At 37.9% G+C, this 25,344-nt stretch overlaps 1 protein-coding gene across 1 annotated transcript; it reads left to right on the top strand.

Moving 5' to 3' along the window:
* Positions 1–19,240: 19,240 nt before the first annotated feature.
* On the top strand, positions 19,241–23,442 carry LOC113320370. The gene is made up of 4 exons (XM_026568278.1): positions 19,241–20,138; positions 20,227–20,367; positions 21,508–21,720; positions 21,908–23,442. Exons 1-4 carry the CDS (start codon positions 19,632–19,634, stop codon positions 22,844–22,846), a joined length of 1,800 nt encoding a protein of 599 aa, XP_026424063.1. The 5' UTR covers positions 19,241–19,631; the 3' UTR covers positions 22,847–23,442.
* The last annotated feature ends 1,902 nt before the right edge of the window (positions 23,443–25,344 follow it).

Below are 25,344 nucleotides of genomic sequence, written 5' to 3' on the forward strand. Positions count from 1 at the left end.
AGCACAAGGGCTTCTGGCTTAGTAGCAAAAGAGGAGTGTAAACAGTGGCTCTAGGCCAAATTGGAAGCAAACCAGAGAACAAAAGAATGGCAAAAACAGCAAAGATTAAACAGACTAAAAACTAAACATCAAAAGAAAGACAGTGAGAAAAATGGTGGAAAACAGTGTGTGAAAATGTGAAGAAAAACAGTGATACTAGAGCTAAACAATGGCTGTGAGCCAAAGGCAAGAGTGTGAAGACAATACAGTTATAAGATAAAACTATGATGAGAACCTAGGCATACTTCCAGAGTGGGAAGAGAACTAGCTTGCTCATTGTCACTAGTGAGCACTAGTTTCTCCCCACTACTCAATCAACACAATGCACTGAGATTTCTAGCCTAACAGTCCATCACTTAACAGTGAACAACAACTAACAGTGAACTAAAGATGGCACTAACAATGACCACATTTAACAGGAACAACTTAGGATGGCAAAACAGGAACAACACATGTAAACAACACACATTATCAGGAATTGATTGGAAACTGGAATTGAACATTAACAGAACAAAGTTCTGGACACTGGCTAATCCAGCATACCTTTAACACTAATCCCACACCCATATTTATACCCAATACCCAATTAGGGTTTACAATCAAAATCCCCAAATTTGAGAAATTAGGGCTTTTAGAAATTGGAGAAATCTCACCTAATTCTCTGAAATTGTTGTCGACCCATAACTCCTCTGTACTTGTTCTTCCTCCTGCTCCAACAACTCTACTGATGCTCTAGCTAGCTGTTTTGAAAACTCCACACCCTAGGGCTTCACGGGATGTGAAATGGGCAAAACATCTAGCCTAGAGAGATGGTGGTGGTGTCGGTGAAGAGATGGTGGTGGCAGAGAGGTGGCTCTGCAAATGTCGGGGAAGAAGGAGCTCAGTTGATTTTGGGAGAAGGGATGCGTTTGTTTAGGGTGTAGGTGTTCGGTCGCTAGGGTGTGAGGCGGGATCATCTGAAGTTGATGCGCAGCGAGGAGATCCGTTGGATAATCAGTTACTAATTGAATCGAACGGCATGATGTAAACAAGCTCTGAGCGACCGTTGGATTAGGTGATACAACGAAGCTGACGGCTCCAGATGGGGTTAGGTGTTGTAGTGTAAGGTGGAGATATCAAGCTTTGATGAACAACAAGGGAGAAACCGTTGGATTCAACTACCATCTAATCTGAAGGCTTGGAATTTCAGCGCTGTGGTGCTTGGCAGAGACTTCCGATTTTGATGATCTATGAAGGAGCGACCATCGGATGCTTCTGAGAACTGATCTGATGGCTGAGAACGGAGGCGTTTTTGTGTGTAGAAAATGAGGTTGTGCGCACCATTCTTCGCGGCTTCCTTGCGTGATTTCTCCCGGCTTTTCACTACTTTTCTGCTCTTTTTGCTCCGCAAGTCATCCAGACTTTATTTATTACCCTAAAAATGCAAAATTAAGTAAGAAAAATATTTATTCTTGAAAACAATGAAAATACAGAATATGGGATAAAATGTAGAATTAATGCATACAAGATGAGTTAAATGCCAACAAAAAGGGATAATATATACAATATTTGGCACTCATCAAATACCCCCAAACCTGAATTTTACTTGTCCTCAAGTAAAACAAAATAAGGAAATCCTAACTATACCACTGTCGCTGGTCTCTCGAATGCATTTAGCGTATGCACTAAGCCTTTTAAACCACTAAGTGTCCCTAGTGGACGAGTTGAAGTCTCGTGAAGGTTTACCAGAGGTGTACCTACAAAACCTAAGGACAAAATATGAGCTCAGATTCCATCAAATGTGACATGTGCAAAACAGTTAAGCTCACAGCAAAATGGAGATGTCAATCTAGCTATCGAAGGCACAATCCTAGCACTGATAACAAAAAAAGACATGTGATAAGAGTGTAAAGTGTATCTACACATGTGTAAAGAAAGATCTGAAGTTATGACTACTAATCACCAAGAGATAGTTTCTCAGGCTAAGAACCAAGGTCGAAATCTAGCTAGCTGTCCGGACTTTACGAGAATTGTGAATGAGTTGGAGGTATTTCACAATTACTCGCGTTGTACATCAATGGCATACACCCTCCTTGCTTATTACAATGAAACAACAAAATGACTATTTACATGACTCTTATTTACATTGACTATTCTCTTTTTATTTTTGGAACAAGAGATGATGGAATTGACAAATACTTGATTTTTTTTTTTTTTTTTGATATTTTTTTCTCTTTTTTTTTTGAATATATACATCGTTTTTTTTTTTTTTTTTTTTTTTTTTTTTTTTTTTTTTTTTTTTTTTTTTTTGCACAAGAACTTGAAATTGATTTTTACATATGGTAGCTCTTTTGATACATAACAAAAAGAAACAAAAAATTACATGACACTTTGCAAGAGGTAGCCCTTTTTGATGCACCCAGTTAAATTCGATGGTTGTCTTTCTTAATTAACCTCCACCTTCTATCCCAACCAACCAAAGAACAAGCTAGTCAAGTTTCGTTCAGTATTCTAAAGTGATTGGCAATCGTAACTTCCTATCAAACACCTTGAAGATCGAGGCCATACATGTATTGGTAGATCGTGCGCGTGCAAATTTCTTATCACTATGTGAATTGTGCTAGAATCAGGGTGCCTAAATATCTAGACTAAGACTCCTAATAAAAATACATATTTGCACAAGAGTCAACATTTCAAGGTAAATGAGCTCCATTTTTATGATTTTTTTCAATTTTTTTTTCAAATTTTTTTCAATTTTGATTTTTCAATTTTTTTTTTTTTTTTTTTTTTTGGAATTTTTTCAATTTTTTCAAAAAGATGGAGTTTTGTTTTCAATTATGGCATATTATCGTGGTATCTACTCTATACCCCCAAACCGAAACTAAACATTGTCCTCAATGTTTCAAAATATGGAAAGAATTAAAATGCAACATATGGAAAGGGACATGCTGAGTAGAGTAAAAGGAGAGAGAATACCCGATTTCGGCGAAAGCAGAATTAAAACTCCGTTATTCAAGGGAAAAATCCAACATATTTCAGCCGTGATCATATTGGATTAGCAAAATATATACAAAAGGAACAAAAGGGTTTTTAAGAAATTTTATCTACTGGATTATATACAAAAAAATTCACCATACACCAAAAGTCTAAAGAGTTGAGGATCAACCCAAAAGACAAAGTGTAGAGGTTTCAACAGCTTCACACAATAATAAAATGGAAAAAATACACGTGAAACTGTGAAACAAAATGAGCTTCCCCCAAACCTGGATTTTACAGAAGATATAATTTTGAAAACAAAATCGCGCAGTTTCGGGGGTTCATCATGCAAAAGGTCTAGCTCGAAATGAACTGTGCTAGGGACGGGCAAACATGCAATTTCCAACGGTGGTTCCTCAAATGTATTATACTTAGAAGCGAAATAGTCCAAAAGGACTTGGGAAGCACACAGTTCCAAACCTAGATTAGGAATTTTCAGAAAAATCGGTGTGACAATATTGGTACAAACCAAATCTAGGTTGGGTGGAAGGCCAACAGATTGTGACTCATGTAGGAGAATAGGTGCGTCATTATTAATCAAATCAAAATCTCCTAAATCATCTACACATGTCACATCATGCTCACAATCAATCAGTTCAGCAAGTTCACACTCAGAAATCAACATCATCAACAAATTTATTCTCATGTATCGGCAAATGAGGAGAAATATCACAATGTGACCTAGGTAGAGAATCAGACACAACAATAATTTTCATGCATATTAGTGTCTACAGAAGATTCAACTATTCCTATGTCATGCTCATCTTCACAGAATAATTGTACGAATCCCATGTCAATATCAAAATCATATGAATTACAATGAGTATTAGAAAGAACAACATTCATGAAGGTCGAGGGCGAGAAGCCATATGTTATTGAACCAACAGGTTCCACAATATTTTCATGTTCTTCTAACATATCATCATAATCATCATAATCATCATCATGGTAGCATGCATATTGGTCCTTATTAACAGTGGTGGTGTCATTAGTCGATTCATGTTCCTCTAAATTAGGTTCATATTCAACATTATTTACATGAATGGGACTAGACACTTCATTAGGGACAACATACATTTCCTCATGAATTTCCTCCTTTTGTCTGTGAAGCAAAATCTGATCTAAATGTGCATGAATTCGTGTTGTAGATCTATCATAGTCTTGCTTACAGAGTCTTAAAGCTTCTGTGGTGGAGTCTAAATTCATGGGAGTACAAAATTCTTCATGTTCAAATTGTGGTGAATGGTACATGTGTGTATGGTCATTAGGGTTTACAAAATATTGATCGCAACCCTCAAAGGATTGATTATGGTCCCAATGACTACCATTCTCACAATTTATGGGCATTTCATACATTGGATTTTCTCTAGATTGCCTAAAATTATGCAAAATATGACAATGCTCAACAGGGTGGTCTAAACTAACACATGCGGGACATGCATAGATTTCAGGTTGCCTAAGAAAATTAGATGTGAAAGATTCCTCATGTGATTGCATTTCTAAAGCTGTGATTCGAGCTTCTATTTGATCCATAAGTGATGATTGTGTGAGTGAGGCACTATCAAAATGTTCATTTTCACGTTGCGACGAATGATGCATGTATGAATAGTCATTAGGGTTCATGTATTGCGGCTCGGGACTTTGAAAATGTCCATAATAATTCCTATGACTATTGACATCATGGTCCGTTGAAGGTTCATAATGTGGCACATGCCCATAAGCAAGTTCTCTAAGAGTTTTATTTCCATCCCCAGGAGCAGACCAACATCCAGACATGATTGGCTCAAAAGCTAAGTAACTATGTTACAAAGCCCAAAATTTGGTTTTTTAAAGGGTTTGGATTTTTGGGAAAAATTTGGTTTTGGTGGGAGACATTTGAAAATTTGGTTTTGAAATGGGAGAAAAATAAAACTTTTGGTTTAAGATGGGATAAAGAAAAAAATTTGGTTTAAAATGGGAGCAAGAGAAATTTTGTTTTTTTTTTTTTTTTTTTTAAGAACAATAAAATGAAGAAAATAAAATTTGGTTTTTGAAATGGGAGCAAGCCCACTGTTGGTTTTGTGTTTGCTTTGGCTCAGCTAGGTTGAAAACTTTTGGTGGAACTGAGTCCAAAATCTCGGCCTAGAATTTGGGTACTCGGCCCACTAACGAGTTCAACTAGCGTGATCGGTTACAAGCTCAGCTGGGTTTAAACCCAGAGTCCAAAATACAAGTCCAAATTAAACAAGCTCACAAAAATTAAATACAAGCCCACAAATTAAACAAACAAGCCCACAAATAAATTATTACAAACCCAACAGAAAATAAGAGAAGCCCAAAAATTGGCTTTAATATTACAAGCCCACAATTAAAAATGGAAGCCCACAATTCGGGTTCTCTTAAATGGGTTACCTTTTAAGCACAGCCCAGCTGCTCTGATATTGTTGCAAAAACCCAGTTGGGCTTTGGTTCTTTTCCTTGGTGGCGTCCCAGCAGAGGAAAAACAGGTTCAGAACAGCAGGTCCAACAGCAAATGAAGTGAAGCAGATGCAGATGCAAATGCTATGCAGTGAAATGCAAAAATAGCTAATAAAACTACAAGAAAAACACAGCACCAGTCCCCGGCAGCGGCGCCAAAAACTTGGTTGGCCCGGAGATGTGTGTAAATTAAAGCGTAGTGAAAACGCGGGCCTACAGTAATACCGCAAGTGCACGGTCGTCGGTTGTAGCTCGTGCAAGTACGGGTCGATCCACAGAGACTGGGTGTGTTTTGGAGTGTTTAGCTATTTGGGCTCTAAATTGCTATTGTTGGGCTTTGGGTAGGAATGGATTTTGGTAACCAAAGGGTTATGATTGTGCTTTGGGCCTTTGAGTTCTTTGGGAATGAATTGGGCTTTAGCTTTAGCCTATCAGTACACTAGGCTTTGGCCTTAAACTTAGGCTTGGGCTCAGTGGACTATGAAGTGTAAATGGGCTTGTGATTGAAGTTGGCTTTGACCTTATTCCTAAGAATGAACTGGCCTTAGTCTTTTGAGTTAGGCTTTTGGTTTAAGCCCACAGTTGACTGAATTGGGCCTCAGTTATGTACACAGTAGACTGGGCTTAACTTCACCCAATGATGAAATGGGCTTCAACTTTTGGTTCAAACCTGGGCTTCAATTTGTACAAACAATGGACAGTGGGCTTAGAACTGAGAACTGAGCTTGGGCTCAGTGTTGAAGTGAGCTTTGGAGCAGCAGCAGCAGTAGGCAGGAAAAGGCAGCTGCAGCAACAGCAAGGGAGGCAACAGCAGCAGTGGAGAAGTGAAGGCAACAGGAGAAGAAGTGGCAGCAGCACAAGTGCTGCACAGTAGCTGCACAAGCAGTGCAAGTAGTAGCAGCAGCAGAACAAGGAGAAAAAAGAGATGGCAGTGCAAGAGATGCAACAACAGGGAAAAAGCAACAGCACAAGGGCTTCTGGCTTAGTAGCAAAAGAGGAGTGTAAACAGTGGCTCTAGGCCAAATTGGAAGCAAACCAGAGAACAAAAGAATGGCAAAAACAGCAAAGATTAAACAGACTAAAAACTAAACATCAAAAGAAAGACAGTGAGAAAAATGGTGGAAAACAGTGTGTGAAAATGTGAAGAAAAACAGTGATACTAGAGCTAAACAATGGCTGTGAGCCAAAGGCAAGAGTGTGAAGACAATACAGTTATAAGATAAAACTATGATGAGAACCTAGGCATACTTCCAGAGTGGGAAGAGAACTAGCTTGCTCATTGTCACTAGTGAGCACTAGTTTCTCCCCACTACTCAATCAACACAATGCACTGAGATTTCTAGCCTAACAGTCCATCACTTAACAGTGAACAACAACTAACAGTGAACTAAAGATGGCACTAACAATGACCACATTTAACAGGAACAACTTAGGATGGCAAAACAGGAACAACACATGTAAACAACACACATTATCAGGAATTGATTGGAAACTGGAATTGAACATTAACAGAACAAAGTTCTGGACACTGGCTAATCCAGCATACCTTTAACACTAATCCCACACCCATATTTATACCCAATACCCAATTAGGGTTTACAATCAAAATCCCCAAATTTGAGAAATTAGGGCTTTTAGAAATTGGAGAAATCTCACCTAATTCTCTGAAATTGTTGTCGACCCATAACTCCTCTGTACTTGTTCTTCCTCCTGCTCCAACAACTCTACTGATGCTCTAGCTAGCTGTTTTGAAAACTCCACACCCTAGGGCTTCACGGGATGTGAAATGGGCAAAACATCTAGCCTAGAGAGATGGTGGTGGTGTCGGTGAAGAGATGGTGGTGGCAGAGAGGTGGCTCTGCAAATGTCGGGGAAGAAGGAGCTCAGTTGATTTTGGGAGAAGGGATGCGTTTGTTTAGGGTGTAGGTGTTCGGTCGCTAGGGTGTGAGGCGGGATCATCTGAAGTTGATGCGCAGCGAGGAGATCCGTTGGATAATCAGTTACTAATTGAATCGAACGGCATGATGTAAACAAGCTCTGAGCGACCGTTGGATTAGGTGATACAACGAAGCTGACGGCTCCAGATGGGGTTAGGTGCTGTAGTGTAAGGCGGAGATATCAAGCTTTGATGAACAGCAAGGGAGAAACCGTTGGATTCAACTACCATCTAATCTGAAGGCTTGGAATTTCAGCGCTGTGGTGCTTGGCAGAGACTTCCGATTTTGATGATCTATGAAGGAGCGACCATCGGATGCTTCTGAGAACTGATCTGATGGCTGAGAATGGAGGCGTTTTTGTGTGTAGAAAATGAGGTTGTGCGCACCATTCTTCGCGGCTTCCTTGCGTGATTTCTCCCGGCTTTTCACTACTTTTCTGCTCTTTTTGCTCCGCAAGTCATCCAGACTTTATTTATTACCCTAAAAATGCAAAATTAAGTAAGAAAAATATTTATTCTTGAAAACAATGAAAATACAGAATATGGGATAAAATGTAGAATTAATGCATACAAGATGAGTTAAATGCCAACAAAAAGGGATAAATATATACAATATTTGGCACTCATCACCTAGATAATTCTAGACACTTCTCAACAAAAAATCAAGTTTACATTTTTAACAGCCGCTCTTAAACTTGATTTGAAGTAACTCCAAGAATTTCTCGTAATTTGACAAAGACCTCGTGCTTTAGTGGTTTCGTGAATATATCCGCAACTTGGTCTTGATACTTTGTGTATTTTAGTTGTACCTTATTCTCCGATATGCACTCTCGAATAAAATGGTACCGTGTGTCGATGTGCTTGCTGCGGTCGTGGAACACTGGATTCTTTGCTAAAGCTATTGCTGACTTGTTGTCCACAAATATTGTAGTCGGTTCTTCCTGCTCCATTTTAAGTTCCTTCATTAAACTCCTTAGCCATATTGCGTGACAAACACACGATGCTGCTGCGACGTATTCAGCTTCACAAGTGGAAAGTGTGACGATCGGTTGCTTCTTCGAAATCCAAGTGAAGCCCGTATCTCCGAGGAAAAATACAAAACCAGTAGTAATTTTCCTTTCATCTAAGTCTCCAGCCCAATCACTATCACTATATCCAACGAGTTTGTACTTGTCTGATGACGAGTAAAATAAACCGAAATCAAGCGTACCTTTTAAGTAGCGCAGAATTCTCTTGGCAGTAACCGTAGGTGCTTCCATGTAGCGACTAATCAGTCCTACTCCGTAGAGAATATCTGGCCTTGTACAAGTTAAGTATCTCAAGCTTCCAACAAGGCTCTTCTAAAGAGTCGGATTGACCTTCTCGCCTTCATCGATATTGATAGCTTGATTCCGCATTCCACGGGAGTAATTGCCGGATTACACTCCTCCATTTTAAATCTCTTAAGGATTTCCTTCGCATATCCTTCTTGAGATATAAATATTCCATTTTCTTGTTGTTTTACTTCAAGCCCGAGATAGTATGACATAAGACCAATGTCCGTCATCTCAAATTCTCTCGTCATTGTTTTCTTGAACTCCTCGAACATTGTAGGATTATTGCCGGTAAAGATCAAATCATCCACATATAGGCAGACGAGCAACATATCCCCTTTTCATCCACCTTCACATAGAGAGCATGTTCATGCGGGCATTTCTTAAAATTATTTTCTTGGAAGTACTTGTCGATTCTGCTATACCATGCTCTCGGCGCTTGTTTTAGGCCGTATAAAGCCTTTTTCAACTTCAGGACTTTATTTTCTTGTCCTTTTACTTCGTACCCCGGTGTGCTCGATATACCGTTCTTCAAGATGCCCATTTAGAAAGGCAGACTTGACGTCCATTTGATGGACTTTCCATCTATTTGGCAGCTAGAGAGATAATTAATCTTATAGTTTCAAGACGAGCAACAGGAGCAAATACCTCATCATAGTCGATGCCCTCTCTTTGTTTGTATCCTTTTACTACCAATCTTGCCTTGTATCTTTCAACCTCCCCTTTAGCGTTTTTCTTGGCTTTGTACACCCATTTTTACTCCAATTGCTCTTTTCTTTCGGAAGTGTTACAAGCTCCCAGGTGTATTTTCTCAATAGCCTGGATTTCTTCATCATCGCCTTTCCATTTCTTGCTTTGACTGCTTCTTCGAAATTATTGGTTCACTTCTGCAAAGAGACAAAAAGAGATATATTGTCTCCATAGATGTCATTTAAACTCCTCGTCCGTAAGGCCTTCGCTAGCTTTCATCTGCTGATGGATCATGGTGCACTGGGAGGTGAGGTGGTGAAGTAGCTGGAGATTCTGGTACTGGTGGTTGTTGTTCTTCTTCTTCTCTACGATAGGGAGAAAATTGTAATCCTTTTCTTGAACACCGAAATCCCAGATGCCTTCTTCATCGAACTCCACATCTCTGCTTGTGATGACCTTTCTATTGATTGGATCGTACAACTTGTATCCCTTGGATCGAGAGTCATAACCGATAAATATGTACTTGGCACTCCTGTCATCCAGCTTCGTTCTCAACTGACTCGGCACATGAGCATATGCGATACTTCCGAATATTCGTATGTGTGAGACGCCAGGTTTCACTCCGCTCCATGCTTCTAAAGGAGTCATGTTCCACACGTTTTTTGTGGGACATCAGTTTATCAAATAAACCGCACAGTCAACCGCTTCAGCCCAAAATTCCCTGGGCACTCTCTTTGTCTTCAACATACTCCGGGCCATATTGAGAATTGTCCTGTTTCTCCTTTCGGCAACTCCATTTTGTTGAGGTGTATATGGAACCGTAAGAGGCCGACGGATTCCATTGTCTTCACAGTAAGACTCGAACTCCTTCGAGGAAAATTCACCTCCTCTGTCTGATCTCATAGCCACAATTTCGAAGCCGCTTTCTTTCTCCACAATGGATTTAAATTTCTTGAAATTGGAGAAAACCTCCGATTTTTGTTTCAAGAAATAAACCCATGTTTTTCGAATAAAATCATCGACAAATATGAGGAAATAGTTATTTCCACCATACGAGCTTGGCTTTATTGGTCCACAAACGTCCGTGTGAACTAACTCCAGTGGCTTTGTGGCTCTCGTCAGTGTTTCCTTAGGAAAACTTTTTCTGAAATGTTTTCCAAGTAAACATCCTTCGCACAATTGATCCGGGTGGTCTATTCTTGGAAAACCTCTAACCATATTTTGTTTGGACAGTAACTTTAATCCTCCAAAATTTAGATGTCCATATCTAAGATGCCAGAGCCATGACGAGTCTTTCACACAAGCAGTCAGACATCTCGCGACGTCATTTTGAATGTTCAGATAGAACATCCTATTTTCCGTCATTGGCACTTTGGAAATTAGTTTTCCTCTCCTATCTCTTATGAAAAGACTAAGGTTTTCCATGTTCATCCTATAGCCCTTTTCTAAGAGTTGTCCCAAACTTAATATATTCATTTTTACGTTAGGGACATAATAAACATTAGAAATAAATTGATGGCTTCCATTTTTTAATCGAATCAAAATTTTGCCAAGACCACTCACCGGAGTTTTCGCTCCATTTCCGAACGTCACATTTCCAGAAACTGATTCATCAAGCTCCACGAATTTCTCCTTCGTGCCGCACATATGGTTGCTTGCTCCCGTATCAAGCACCCATGTACAGTTTTCATCATAGTCACCTCCTTTACATGCCACCAACAAGGTCTGATCTTCTTGATTTTCTTTACTAGAGTAGTTTGCTCTCTCCTCGACATTATTTGAAGAAGATCGACAGTCCGAAGCATAATGACCAAGCTTATGACAGTTATAGCATTCGATTTGAGATTTTTCATACCTTGGCCTATTATTGTTGCGCCATGAATTATTTCCTCTGCCACGACCTCTTGTGGATCTCGACCTCTGGACCCTCTGATCATCGTTATTTTGCTTGCCTCTTCCTCTCCCACCGTAGTAGCGCGTCCTCTTCCTCTAGCATTACTACTAGAGCTCTCTCCTTTGTCTTTTAAAGTAAGCTTAGCTTGTAGAACTTGTTCTACCGCTCCCTCTTTATTTCTCTTTCTCATTCTTTCTTCATGGGCTTGAAGAGATCCCATGAGCTCATCCACGGTCATGGATTCGACGTCTTTCGACTCCTCAATTGCAACGACGATATAATCGAATTTTGGAACAAGTGACCGTAGTATTTTTTCGATCACACGACTATCACCTATGACCTCGCCATTTCTTCTTAGTTGATTAACAACAACTAAAACTCTTGAAAAATAATCTGATATTAATTCGGACTCTTTCATGGAGAGAGATTCGAACTCACCTCTTAGAGTTTGCAACCGCACCTTCTTTACTTTGTCCACGCCTTTGAATGAGTTTTGCAAAGTCTCCCATGCTTTCTTTGCATTAATAGCTCTCGATATCTTCTCGAACGACGACTCATCCATTCCTTGATAGATGAGGTAGAGAGCCTTCTTGTCTCTCTTTCTTGAAATGCGTAGCGCATCTTTTTCATTTTGCGGAAGCGCCGCTTCATCATCCGGTTCAACATAACCTTTCTCTACAATCTCCCATGCATCTTGCGAGCCTAATAACGTCTTCATTTGGATACTCCAATTTTCATAGTTATCTTTGGTGAGTTTAGGTACATGAAACGGAAACATTTCACTGGCCATTAGAATCTTATGGCTCTGATACCACTTTGTTGGAAATGATTTTGGGGTAGAAGGCTAAATGGGTATTGAATTTGAGAAAGCAGACTCACAAACACTCGACTATGGTTTATGAAATGATAATTTTATTTCACTTTCAAACTGTGGTTGTATAGACCTTACAAGACTCACTTCAATTTCTCACTCTTAATCACCTATACCTCACTTCGGGTATTCACTCACTTACAGACCTTATACCTCACTTTGTGATATCACTCAATTACACTTTCACTTGGTTGCACTACCTCCCTATTTATAGGTGATATAGCCAACCTAAGAATTCTCTAGATTTCCCTAGAGAAATATCTATCCCAACTAATTATAACATGTCCTAGATATTTCTAGATAGTTTAGACTCTAAGCTTTTGTACATTCATGAATATTCTAGTAAGCTTGGGCCCTAATAGCCATGAAGTCTCTAGATGTGCTAGAGTATTGTGGACTAATCTACAATAGACTAGTTGGGCCTAGATAATTCTAGACACTTCTCAACAAAAAATCAAGTTTACATTTTTAACATTTCATACATCCAGTTCACAGAGTTAATGCAATCAACATTCGTTGAATGTTCAGTTTCCTAACCTCTTAACTCTACCCTATTAACTCTTGTTCCCACTTGATAAACAAGATTTTAGCCCAGATTTCATGAACCATGAAACTGAAAATCCTAGAAGAGGGAGGGATTTAGATCGAACTGATATAAAAAGTAATTTTATTAAACCCTAACTATCAATATTAAGCTATTATTCGACCTCATATTCTAATTCAGTTTAAACCCATCTCAAATCTTTCATCCATACAGAAGCCCTAATTTTTTACTGCAACACATAAACCGTAATTTCAGAAGAATCGAACATAGAAATCGAACAAATTAAAAGAGAAATTATTAACAACCTAGAGGGGGGAGCGAATTAATACCTGATCGAGTGATTAATTATTGGAGAAGTGAGAAATGAGTGATTAATCAAGAGGGGGGAGCGAGACTGAGACTGAGAACTGAGTGACAAGAGAAGAAAAAAGAAAAGGGAAATGAGTATTCTCTTCCCGACTCCTCGACGGCTTGACTAGTAGACTCAGTAGGGGAAAATTACTAGTACGCCCTTACACAATCAGATGTCGGATATTAACCTAACGGACAGAGCCCAATCCGATTCCGATAGGTTAAGGAGAAATATTCGACAAGTTACCCGATCCGATAAAACGGATAAAATCCTATAGGATCCCGAATAATCGGAAACGGATTACGGATATCGGTCATCCGTTGCCTGCCCTACTTTTGACAATAAAAAGTTAAAGCCTTTTATGTCATTATATTTGTACTTTTTTCCCTTAAAAAAGATATTAAGGTAAAAGGGGCACATAAGTCAATATGAATCCTGCTTTTCCTTGTAGATTATTTGCATTAAAATTGACAAAAAAAAATATTCTCTTGAAGCCGATATTTAATGGTTGATTATTAATTGGCCGGTTGTTAAGGAGGCCTTCTATATGACGACTATTAATACTACTTGTACTATTTTAATACGATGACTGTGAAGGTGTACACTTGCACCCATGCCCAGCTGGCTCCAAAGCGCAATATAAATCCAATTACAAATTATATACCATCTATAAGCCTAATTTTTCTTTCTTGCACCCTTTAGAAAGAAAATTATAATCTAGAGCAAAATTCTATACCCCCAACTTACAAATTTTGGCAACGCCAACTTGGTTTCAAGAATCAAAATCTTTAATTATTAATAAATGCTTAAAAAACAAATAAAAAGTAAAAATAAATTTGTAAAAAACACTAATTATGGTTGTAAAATAATGTTGAAATAAACCAATTTCTTTTTTTTTTTCGAAAGTGAAAAGTTTATATTAAAAAAAAACCCATCCAAAAGCCATTACAAGGTAGTCATCAACTGACTAGATTACATGTGTATTACAGTCTCCCAGTTATGCAAAACTTGCGAACTATCAATGAAACGAAAAGTGTTCTGCTCACAACACCATAGTACGAGCATCTGCTTAATGTGAAGAATAATCTCATATACCGATTTGTGCCTTCCTCCGAAAACTCGACTTTTTTTTCGTCCCATACAACCCATAACAAAGCAAAATGTAGTAATCTCCATATTTCCTTACTCCTGCCATTAAATACATTCCATTCCCAAGCATTAAAAAGCTGCAAAATCGTATTTGGAACATGCCATGAGACATGAAAAGCCTTGATAAAATAGTCCTAAACTTCGAAAATTTTAGAACAGTGAATGAATAAATGATCTGTAGTTTCGTCCACCAGACCGCATATAACACATTTCGCACTTTCAACTTCCACTCCTATGTATATCAGCACATCTCGAGTAGTCAAAGAATTATTCAACACTGCCCACAACAGAAAACTAAGTTCATCAATTTTCTGACACAACCACTATAATAAATCGATTTTCGACACAACCACTATAATAGAAAACATTGAAATCAATTTTCCTGTGACTCTAATTTTGCGGGCTAAAAAGATCTCTCAACAAGAGTGTCGAAAATGTACTTTTGGACCATTTTGTTACACGGTCTCATATATTTTTTAGTTTATTCTGATATCTCAAAACTATATTATGAGAATTGGCAACCAAAAATACATGGACCAAAAGCATTCCGTTTAGTGCTCTATAAGACAGGACACCTCAATCTTTAAAAGGAAAATATATGAAAATGTTGCAGTAATACACTCATCTAAAATCCATTTATGCTCATTTGATTATATATCTCCAAAGTTATCATGACTAAAGTTGCACTGTATCATATCAAAAGATCAGTCATTTTAGTATTTTACATTATTAAAAGGTTACCAACAATTAAATTCATGGGATAATTGTCTGACCGTAATGAGGTCAGTTTAATACCACCAAATATACCTCTATTATTAAACGATGTTATATGGGATTTTGAGTTTTAATTCTTTTCTTGTTTTACGGATGCCACCCTCCCAGTAAATTGGTACTTATTGATAACTTGTTCTTGTTTTAAAATTTGCTTTCTTCGGTACTGTTTTAGCTAAGTCAAGATTAGGAAAACTAGCAACTATTAGGAAAAAAAAAGGAAGGAAAGTGTCTCTTCATTTGCTCCTCAAAGTACAATTTTTTATTTTTAAAACCAAACTAATTTTATTAAAATTAAGCAGTATTGAGTACACATTGGAATGCCATTCCAGGTTGATCATGAATTACATATTTGTTAAGAAACTGAGGGTGCATATCAGTCCAAATGTGTGTTGTTGCTGCGTGTCCGAGCGATTGTGTCTTGTCAGCTTCGAAGTTTGCCAAAACATCAGCAACTTGGTTTGCTTCTCTGTAGACATGAAATATCTTCCAATTTGGTATTTGATGCGATAAAAACTTGATTTTGTGGATGGGATGTTGGATGTGCCATGGTGGTGAGGTAGCATACAAGTGTTGGTAGTGAGGTAGCATACAAGAGTACAACAACTTAAGGTTAAGTCATATGGGTGCTAATCTAGCAGCTAGATTAGCAATCCACGTCAGCTAGGGCAACCTCCTAAGTCATATGGGAGTGCTAATCTAGCAGCTAGATTAGCAGTCAACGTCATCTGGGACCAGCGCTGTTTGGTTCAGCGCTTTAAATCTCAGTCGTTGTATCAAAAAATTAATCTCCTAGCGCTGAACCATTCGACTAAAAGTCACTTTTTAAGCGCTGAACCATTCAACGCTTCAATCTCGCTGCTAGTTCAACAACGATCAAATGCTAAGAAAGAGAACTAGTGTTAACAAATAGACCATACTTTTTTTTTGAATAAGAACACTTTTCTATTAATCTAGCAGCTCAATCTAGTCCATAAGACTTAGCCTAAAAGGAAGAAGACAAGTAAGTAGTCAAGACATAAGTCAGAATTAAAGTGAGATTCTTTTTATATTTTTATTTTCTTTCAAATTGTTTTGGCTGCTTTTGGACTCATTTAATACCACTTAATTGAGTTTTTCATGTTTTTACCACGATTTATAAAGGTGGATACCAATCGTACTAAGTGCTGATACCATTTCATCGATCCAACGGTCAGAATCGGTGAGATCTTTTTGTCCTATATGAAACGGTATCAACACTTAGTAGAATTGATATCTCCCTTTATAAATCATGGTTTTTACTTTTTAAACTTCCCTTAATCTCATGCCTGCTAGACGGGGTACCAATTTTTCCGTGGTATCAGATGTTTTATTAACTTTAGATTGTTAACCCCTAAGTAAATTGGAAACCTTCCCCTAACTAGCAATCTTGTTCAATCTTAAATTGGTTTTACTCTGCCTAGTTTTTACCCCCAGCAGCAAGGCAACTTTGACAAGCTGTAGGACTGTTTTCTTACATGTGGAACATTTTTTTGTTTGTTCTGTGGTTGTGCTTTTTCATGCTTTTCTAGACTCTAGACTATAACAATGATGTTCCCTTGAAGCCCATATTAACAAGGCTGTTAGTGGGGGTGTCAGATTAAGTGGGGTGTACCAAGCCAAGGCAAAACTTGTTTTGTCCTATATGAAAATCTATTTTGTCTTATCTTGATTTTGATTTTGGTACACCCCCACTTAATCTGGTATCCCCTAATAGCAATCTTGGACATTAATGGTTGATTATTGTAGTCCTTCCCATTCAACGTGGTTAGGCTTGTCAATATATGTCCGATATCCGGAATCCGTTTCCGATTATTCGAGATCCTATAGGATTTTATCCGTTTTATCGGATATCGGATAAAAAAAATTATCGGATATTTCTTCCTTAACCTATCTATATCGGATTAGGCTATACCCGTTTGGTTAACATCCGATATCCGATAGAATTAGGGGTATAATTGTAATTTCATCTATTAATCGATTATCACTGCCTGGATTGAGTGGATTCAGTCGAGAACCGAGTCATTTTTTTCGTTTTCTTTTTTTCCTTCTCTTCTCAGTTCTCAATCGATCACTCTCTGTCTCTCCCGATCAATCACTCACTCAGTTGCTTTGCTTATCAATCAGACAATCACTCACCCGCTCAATCAGGTACTTCTATTTCCATATTCGATTTTTGTGTTCGATTTTCATGAAATTAGGGATTTGTGGTTTCTGTCTTGCAAAAAAATTTAGGGTATGATGAAATTAGAGAAAGATTTGAGATGGGTTTATTCTTAAATAAGAATATGAGGCCTAACAATCTGAGATTATGAAAGTTTATGAAAGTTTTATCGAAATAGGGAAACTGATGAATATCTTTTGATGTGAGTTTTCTTCTAATTTTTGGTTTTTGAATTTTAGATGTTGGATGGATATAGGGTTTTTAGTAGTTTAGATCGATTATTGTATGATTTTCCCTTTTTTTTTTTTGATTTGAGAAAAGTGAATTAGGGGTTCAGCAAATGCATCATAGAGATTTTTAGAATAATTAGGGGAATGTGATTATGTGACCACTGTTCTTGAAAATGATTTGGTAATGTTGTATCATACACATGATAGTATTGGATGAACTAGGGACTGGGGAACAAAGACTAAGCTTTCAGTGTCTTTTCTTTAAGCTGGTATTATTAGTGCTCTGTAGCATTGATGCTTGAGAGTTTCATGTGTCTTAGTTTCCCTCTTTGTATGATTCCTGCTCAAATAAAATTAGTGAAACTGGATACAGAAATCTAGCTTAGTAGCTTTTACTTCTAGTTAGCTATAGTGAAAATATCTTTTGTAACTTACTGTTTTATTTCTTGTGTCCTTCCACTGCCTTCTAGCTTATGATACAATATCCTTCTCACCCTATGGGCATCTACATTTCAATACAGGAAATTGCAAAAATGTTTAAAAAACCAGCCAAGGGAAAGACAGTTGCAACCTCAAAGTCAACCCCTTTGCCTCAAACTACATCAAATGCTATCATTTCTAGGGATGGTTCACAATCACAAAGTGTTCAAGCTTCAGCAATTGGCTCAACAGAACCAGAAGAAAACCCAACTGATGATAACATCAACATGCCAAGCTCTCATACAGGTGGCTCAGGTGAGTAAGAGACTTACATTCAGATGAAGACAATTCAGATGCCATCTTATGAGTACTGTTTCCAAGTTTTATGCATGACAGTATGAGAATAATTTCACCTTTACATATTTTTTTGTTATTAACGGATATTATCGGATAAATATCCGTTATCCGATAGCTTAACCTATCGGATATCGATATCTGATTTTGATATCCTATAGGATATTCTCGGATATCGAATATCCGATAGTTCTTAACCTGTCGGATATCGGATATCCAGATATCCGACGGATATTCTTCCATTGACAGCCCTAAACGTGGTAGAAGAAGATGGTCTAGCCATGTGCACATTTAAAGGGTCACCAACTGAAATGTATGAGTATCGGCTCTTTTATTTGTATTTTTCGAGTCAAACCAAACTACGGTAAGAGCTTTTCTAGACTTTTTCCAGCTGGGAGTATTTAAACATACAACGCGATCATTGTCCCAATTATGAATGAGAATATTTGCAGGCCTTAAAGCACCACCTTCAGCTGATAAGAAACACAAATCCACCTCTTTTTATGTGTGGGTTTGCTAGCACGAGAACATATATCAAACAAAACATCACGAACCAAGTCATGCCGAAACTTCAAACCTATTTCATGTGCACAGTGAATAGCATGGTCACCAAACAAATTCATATCTCGACTACAAAAACAACAAATACTTCCGGCGGGAAAGAGTGGAATATTTTGATAAAATAATTAATATATAATTTAATAATTATTAATTCACGCGTTTACTTAATATCACAATAAATTGATAAATTTTGCGAGCAACCCTATTATTTTATAAGGGTTATACCGCACATTCCACAAATCCCTCAACCAAGATTGTGTAAGCGCATCAATAGCCAAGGTTATATATTCTTCTCTAGAGTCTAGACAGGAAATGGCATTACTTCCGGTGCTGAAATAACTCCAATCATTTTTAGGCTCCAAGAAGAAAAAAGAACGCCGAAAAAACCGAAAAAACGGTGGACCAAAATACGGAACAAATTCCAATGAACTCTACTCTCCCCTCTCTGGGCTGCCATTTCACTGTTCTTCATCTTCTCCCTTCCTTCCCATCATCTCTTAAAACCAAAAGATGTAACTCAACAACTCTATCTACCATTTGCCTCCTTTACTTCGGAATCAAAAACCCATCTTTTTCTTTTGTTAGGGTTTATCTCTCTCTCTCTCTCTCTCTCTCTTTCACAATCTTCAGCAAAAACTTTGAGGTTTTTCACTTGCATGTCAATGGCGATTAGTACTAAACCAAAGAAAAATTACAGAGTGTTTAGGTCATCTCTAGAACAACTAGTCGACGTCGCCGAGGAAATTAGAGGAAAAATTTAACATTTTTTCCAAAACACTTGCAAGCCTTAAAAAAATGCCCTTTCTGGAATTTCTATCGACCATTTCATGAAGGAAGACTCAATCAAGCAGATATGAAGAACAGACAGAAGGGAATCGGGCTTATCTTGGACACTTTCGATCCAATTGAACAAGTATTCAAATTTCAAGGAAAGGAATTTAGGTCTACACCAGAAACCCTTGCTGTCATGTTTGGGTTCCAGAGGATCAAAGGGGGAGCAGAATTAACCATGATGGATTACCCACGACCTGAAACTCCTGTCGCCCAAATAGTGTTTTGCGAAACATATCTAAAGAGAAAGCCAGCAATTCAAATCAAGGATATTATGGATTCGCTTTGTGCAACAGCTGGGGATGTAAGTAAGCCTGATGATTTCGTTAAATTACTTGTTTTATATCTATGCAATGCGGTTTTCTTCTCTACCATCGGTGGAAATACAATGTCAAAGCTCTATCTCAACTACGTTTTCGCAATGGATCGTGTGTCTTGGCCTGACTTGATTCATTCGCATTTGATGGAACCTTTAATGGAAGCCGAAAAACCATACGATTCACTTAAAGGTTGTACTGTCTACATTTTGGTAAGTGATTGTTGTTGTGGTGAATGTTTAATTATGAGGAGATAACCAAATGACACACAACTGACAATAGTGTGCTTATTTTTCTCAGTTTTGGTTTGCTGAAGTTACTCACTTCATCAGCAAAATTGAGGGTGAATTAGGGAATTGCAAACTTCGTTTTCTAAGGTGGAATACTAGGGTGTTGGTCCAAAAGATGAAGAAGGAAGGCATCACCTCTCTGAAACAAGATGTGAGTACTATCCTAAATGGCATATGCATGTGTGAACTTAGGTTGCATCAGGGATTTCCGAATGTAGATTGAAATCATGCTTGAAACCGAAGTTTTGATGCTAGCTAATGATGTGATACACAAACTACCCTTAGTTTCTATTCTGGTGTGACTGAAGTCAAGCATATGGTTATTTGAATTCCAAGAAGTTTACACGTTGCATACCTAGCTGTTACTAGCTGCTTACCTAGCTGTTACTAATTTCAATAAATGTGGATTGCAACGTCTAAGAATTGATCAACTGTATGTAGATTAAGAACAAAAACATTGCCATTTTTTTGCGCTCAAATTTTGCATATTTTGTGGTTAGAATGATAGAGTTTCTTTCTAGTTAAGTTTTGCCAAGTTTGGTGCTGGATTGGTTGTGGCTGCGGTAATAAATTTCCTGTTGACAATTTCCTTGGATCAGAATTCGTGCCGGCAATTGCTGACAGTGCATAAGTTCTTGTTGTGCATATTAGACAACTCGGTGGTCGGTATTCACTCGGGTCCTTATCTCACACGATCTTGCACCTGTTGTAAGTTGTAACAGAATTATACACATGGATGTTTATAGAATTAACGTGTAGTATATTGATCCATTCACTCTTCTGTTCCACCAAATTTTCCATGCTTCGATTAGGAATATTTAACAAACCTTAGCAATAGTTAGATGCAATGTTGTGAAATGCACCATAGGCGCTCGCCTAGTGCAAGGGGCACCTAAGGAGCCTTAGGCGCGCTTAGGCGAAGGGCTTGGCACCTCGCTTTGCCTAGCGCCTAAAATGACATAGGTTTGATGTTAGTGTTACGTGGCAGCTGTTCAACAGTTTTGCATGCCAAAAAACTTAATTGCTAGGTTATAATGGCAGCATTGGCAGCCCCGTAGCGCATGCAGTCCAAGATGTTTACCATAAACATATGACTAGGTTTTGCTAAGTGCTAACTTTTTACAAGGGTAATTTATGGCAAGCATAATTCATGGATGCGTCTTAAAATAGATGATAGATTACCATAGATATTTTTTAAAACATTGTTGAAACCTGACAGATTAAAATAGTTCTTAAAAAACTTATCGAATGATTGTTAGTTGATTTTAACTTCTGTTTATTCCATTTACAGCTTAGTGGATCATTCATTGATCCTTTAGATAAGGATGATCAGAGCCTGGAGACACCAATTGAAATACGTCAAGCCAATTCGGACAGGATTAGTAAGAAGGTGGTCAGGAATAGAGATAGTGATGAAGACTGGGAGTTGTCGTCAGACATAGATAGTGATGAAGACTGGGAGTTGTCTCCAGACAGAGATGCTGCTCGCTCTTTGGAGGATCTGGTATCATATACTCTACATACGATATATTTTCCTATTAGAATTTTTCCCTGTATCTTTTGTCGCTTCCTTAAAAGATAATACTGTAGTCGTTTCTCCTTTCACTCGTTGGTTCTCACCATTTGTCTATTTATTGTATTTATACGCTTCCAAGATTTTAGACCTCCGATTCTTCTTCCATATGTTACAGGCTCATGTCAATTTCTCCAAAAAGAGAAAGACGGGTATGGAATTATCTCGCCTTTGTGAAGGAAAAGGAATTTGTAAGGACTTGCATGGTAATGATGTACACATAGGGAATTTGTCATCTAGTTCTGAAGCGAAAACTACGGGAATTGAATTGGTTGAAGTGGGTGAGCTTGCTGGGGAACAACCTGTGGACGCTGCAATAAATACATGCTCTTCTAACTGCCTGACTCATGACCCCACTTTGTTAGCTGTATCCACTTTTGTAGATGTCACTCCTTCCCTCACAGGGTCTTCAAGCGCTTCGGTTCAAGAGAGAGCGGAAGGGTCTGATTTTATGGACATCTTCAACATCCCAGAAGAGAATGAGAATGAAAGACCCCACACAAGCGGCGCTTCTGCTCAAGAAAGAATGGAAGAATTTGAATTTGTGGACAACTTCAAAATCCCAAAAGAGTATGTAAAGTTGTATAAGAATCTACACGGTAAATATGGTCATATTGCCACTAAAAAGGTCATGAAGAACAGTGATATTATCATGGCTTGTGTTACCAATTTATTGAAGATCATCTCGGCAATGGAAACAAAGCTAGGTGTGGAACTGAGTGAAGAGTTGCTAGAAGAATGGGAAGGATTCATCAAGGATGCTGAGGCCTTGAAGTTCAACATTAAGTGGCTTCGTGAAGGATTCAATCAACTTACGAATCATTGGTTGTCTTCATTGGGGATAGATATTGAAGTTGAAAGTGATGAACAAGTATTGGGTGCAATGCAGAAGAATTATGTTGGCCTCTGGACAAGAAGAGACGAACTTAAAACTGAACATCCAGAGATAAACATTGGGATAAGTAAAGCTGAAGCGAAGATTTCATTTAAGCGAGAAACTACTGAGAAAATTAATTTCCAGAGTAAAACTGTTTTAGAAATGGTGCTGAATTCCTGAACTTTCTGGATGTTTATAAGCTGCAATCAGTCTTATGGGCTCGAGAAAGTTGACAACAGTTGTTCGGGTGATCTGGGTTAGGTATCATTTATTCCCGGTCTCTGTCAGAAGGTTTTTGCGCCTTGTAAATGGGTTGTAAATATTACGGCAAACGATCTTGCGGGATCGGCAGAGATAGTAGGGGAAGAACATCTTTTTGCTAGACATCTCTCACATTTTAACTTTGTAGTCATCAGATTAGAGTTTTTTTTGTTGGAAGTAGAGTTAACTACTAGTAAAGGGATTGGGATCGTGTGGAAGTTGGTGGCGTTGATACAGCTTCTAACAAGCAATTACAGGTCTTCTAACCAAATTTGTTCGACTTGTTAAACATGTTTTGGACGTATAAAGTGGAATCTCTAAATCCAAACACTTGTTTTGGGGGATAAAGAGGTATGATGTGATTTTTCTTTGTATGGTTTTCTCTAAAGGAGGTTTTGATTATACACTGTATAGGTCATAGATGATCGAGTCCTATTTATAGACCCTTGAGGCAGTTTAACTGCACATTTTATAGTAAACCAGAAATGTCCGTGCCTTGTGAATTGAAAGTTTAATTTAATCTACACTACGTAATAATTTCTTCTGTTTTTCACTCTATGCCGGAACAAGATGTACTAGATGACCGCCGTCCCACCGAAAAAATTAACACAAAACTAATCCATTACTTTTTGCAAGTAATAATCCACCGAAACAGAAGCCCCGTTGAGTTCTTGATATTCTTGAGAATTTGTCCTGCAGGAATCAAAATCCACCATATCCACTTGAGAAAACATTTAGAATAAAAGAAAAAAAAATCCTTAAAGAAGAAACATACATCTAGTACAACCACCAATTCGCCTGTCAAGGTAAACATAAATCTAGTAAACAGATGGTCTCTCTATGGTGCTCGCTCTAATGCTATACAGAACATAATAGTCATCGCAAGCGCGTGTTGAACACATACATTTCATGTTTTTCCAAGTGTAGAAATTCTCTAAAATCTCTGAGTAGAGTGACACTGAATCAGAAAAAACCAGTTTTGAGGCATACATTTGCCTAAATTCGGCTGAAAACCTAGGCAAAAACATAGGTTCGACTCAAAATTTTGAGGCATACTCAAAATTTGAGTATGCCTCAAAACAACCTTCGAAAGAAATGGGATCTTGGGCTTCCAGATGGGTCGGCTTCATGTATCTTTTTTCATGAATGACAAGTTGGTCTGTATTCTGAAACATACTCTCTGTTTTATAGTTTGTACTTTGTACTAGTATTAAGGGGTTTTGGATTTTCAGTTGTTTGAGCTTGTTCTTTCTTCTCGACTTGTGGTTGTTACATCCTATAAGCCTTTTCCGATCAAATAAAAAAATAAATAAAAACGGGCTTGTGTTTGAACTCAGGTGGGCTAGTGCCCACTTTGCTACTTTGTAAAGTCGAAACGGTGATATTACAATCCAAAGTATTTTATCTTCCTTATTTATGCAGCTCACAAACCTGTAAAGGGAAGGACAAGTATTCTAAATGGTTTATGATTCACCAAAAACAACCTGAAAAATGGTTGTTATTTGCGGAAAATATTTTATTCACGTGCTATTCCAACATTTCTGATCCAACCATTTTAAGATCTGGAGAGCATTCAACTAATCTGGTTAAGGTAGGTAAATCTTTCATTTAACGAGTGGTTTTTACAAGTATTATCCAAAAAGGCATTTAACATATAGCTGGTTTGTGATGCCGCCGGAACAAAAATGTTGGAACAGTGACCGACCAAAGTATTTTCCGTTACATTATTTAACGGTGTTATTTAGTGGAGGGAAAGTATATTTTGCGCCCATAAAACTGCTAAGCTAAAAGGACATCGAATAAGGAACATAATGTAACTTAAGGTAACGTTATAAAAATTTATGTAAAGGCCATCGGTATGAACGAATTTCCTATCGGATGATGCACTTAAGGTAACGTTATAAGAAAGGCCAACTTGTATAAAAAATTTAGCCATGCATGTACTCTCAGCTCAATGCAACCTAGAAATGTAGCCGCAAATGAGAGTATGTTTATGTTCAATTGTCAGTATACTGACATTTATGTTTATTACAAGTAATAAAGATATGATTTTTTTATCATCTCGATCCTCAGCTGCGAGTAATAATTTTGATTACAAAATGCAAGCAATTTGGTTAAGAAATAAAGAGAAATAGATTCCCAATAATGCGAGTAGTAGGGATATCACTGATATGGAAACATTCATGAAAAGAGCTAATTCAAGCTGCTGCTTCGAAACAGAAAACAAGTGCTACTTGATTTGAACTGTCTGCATAAGGTGACGCTATTAACGGTCACTCTTAATTTGGAGCATCTCAGCAACTGCTTTTTTTTGGTGACTTGACATTCCAATATGGCAATAACTTGATCATCTAAAGATAATGTTATATAAGAAATTACTACTTGTAAAGGCCAATTTGTTTAAAATAATTAGCCAT

This window comes from Papaver somniferum, chromosome 11 (assembly GCF_003573695.1).
Source record: "Papaver somniferum cultivar HN1 chromosome 11, ASM357369v1, whole genome shotgun sequence".
Classification (NCBI taxonomy): Eukaryota; Viridiplantae; Streptophyta; class Magnoliopsida; order Ranunculales; family Papaveraceae; genus Papaver; species Papaver somniferum.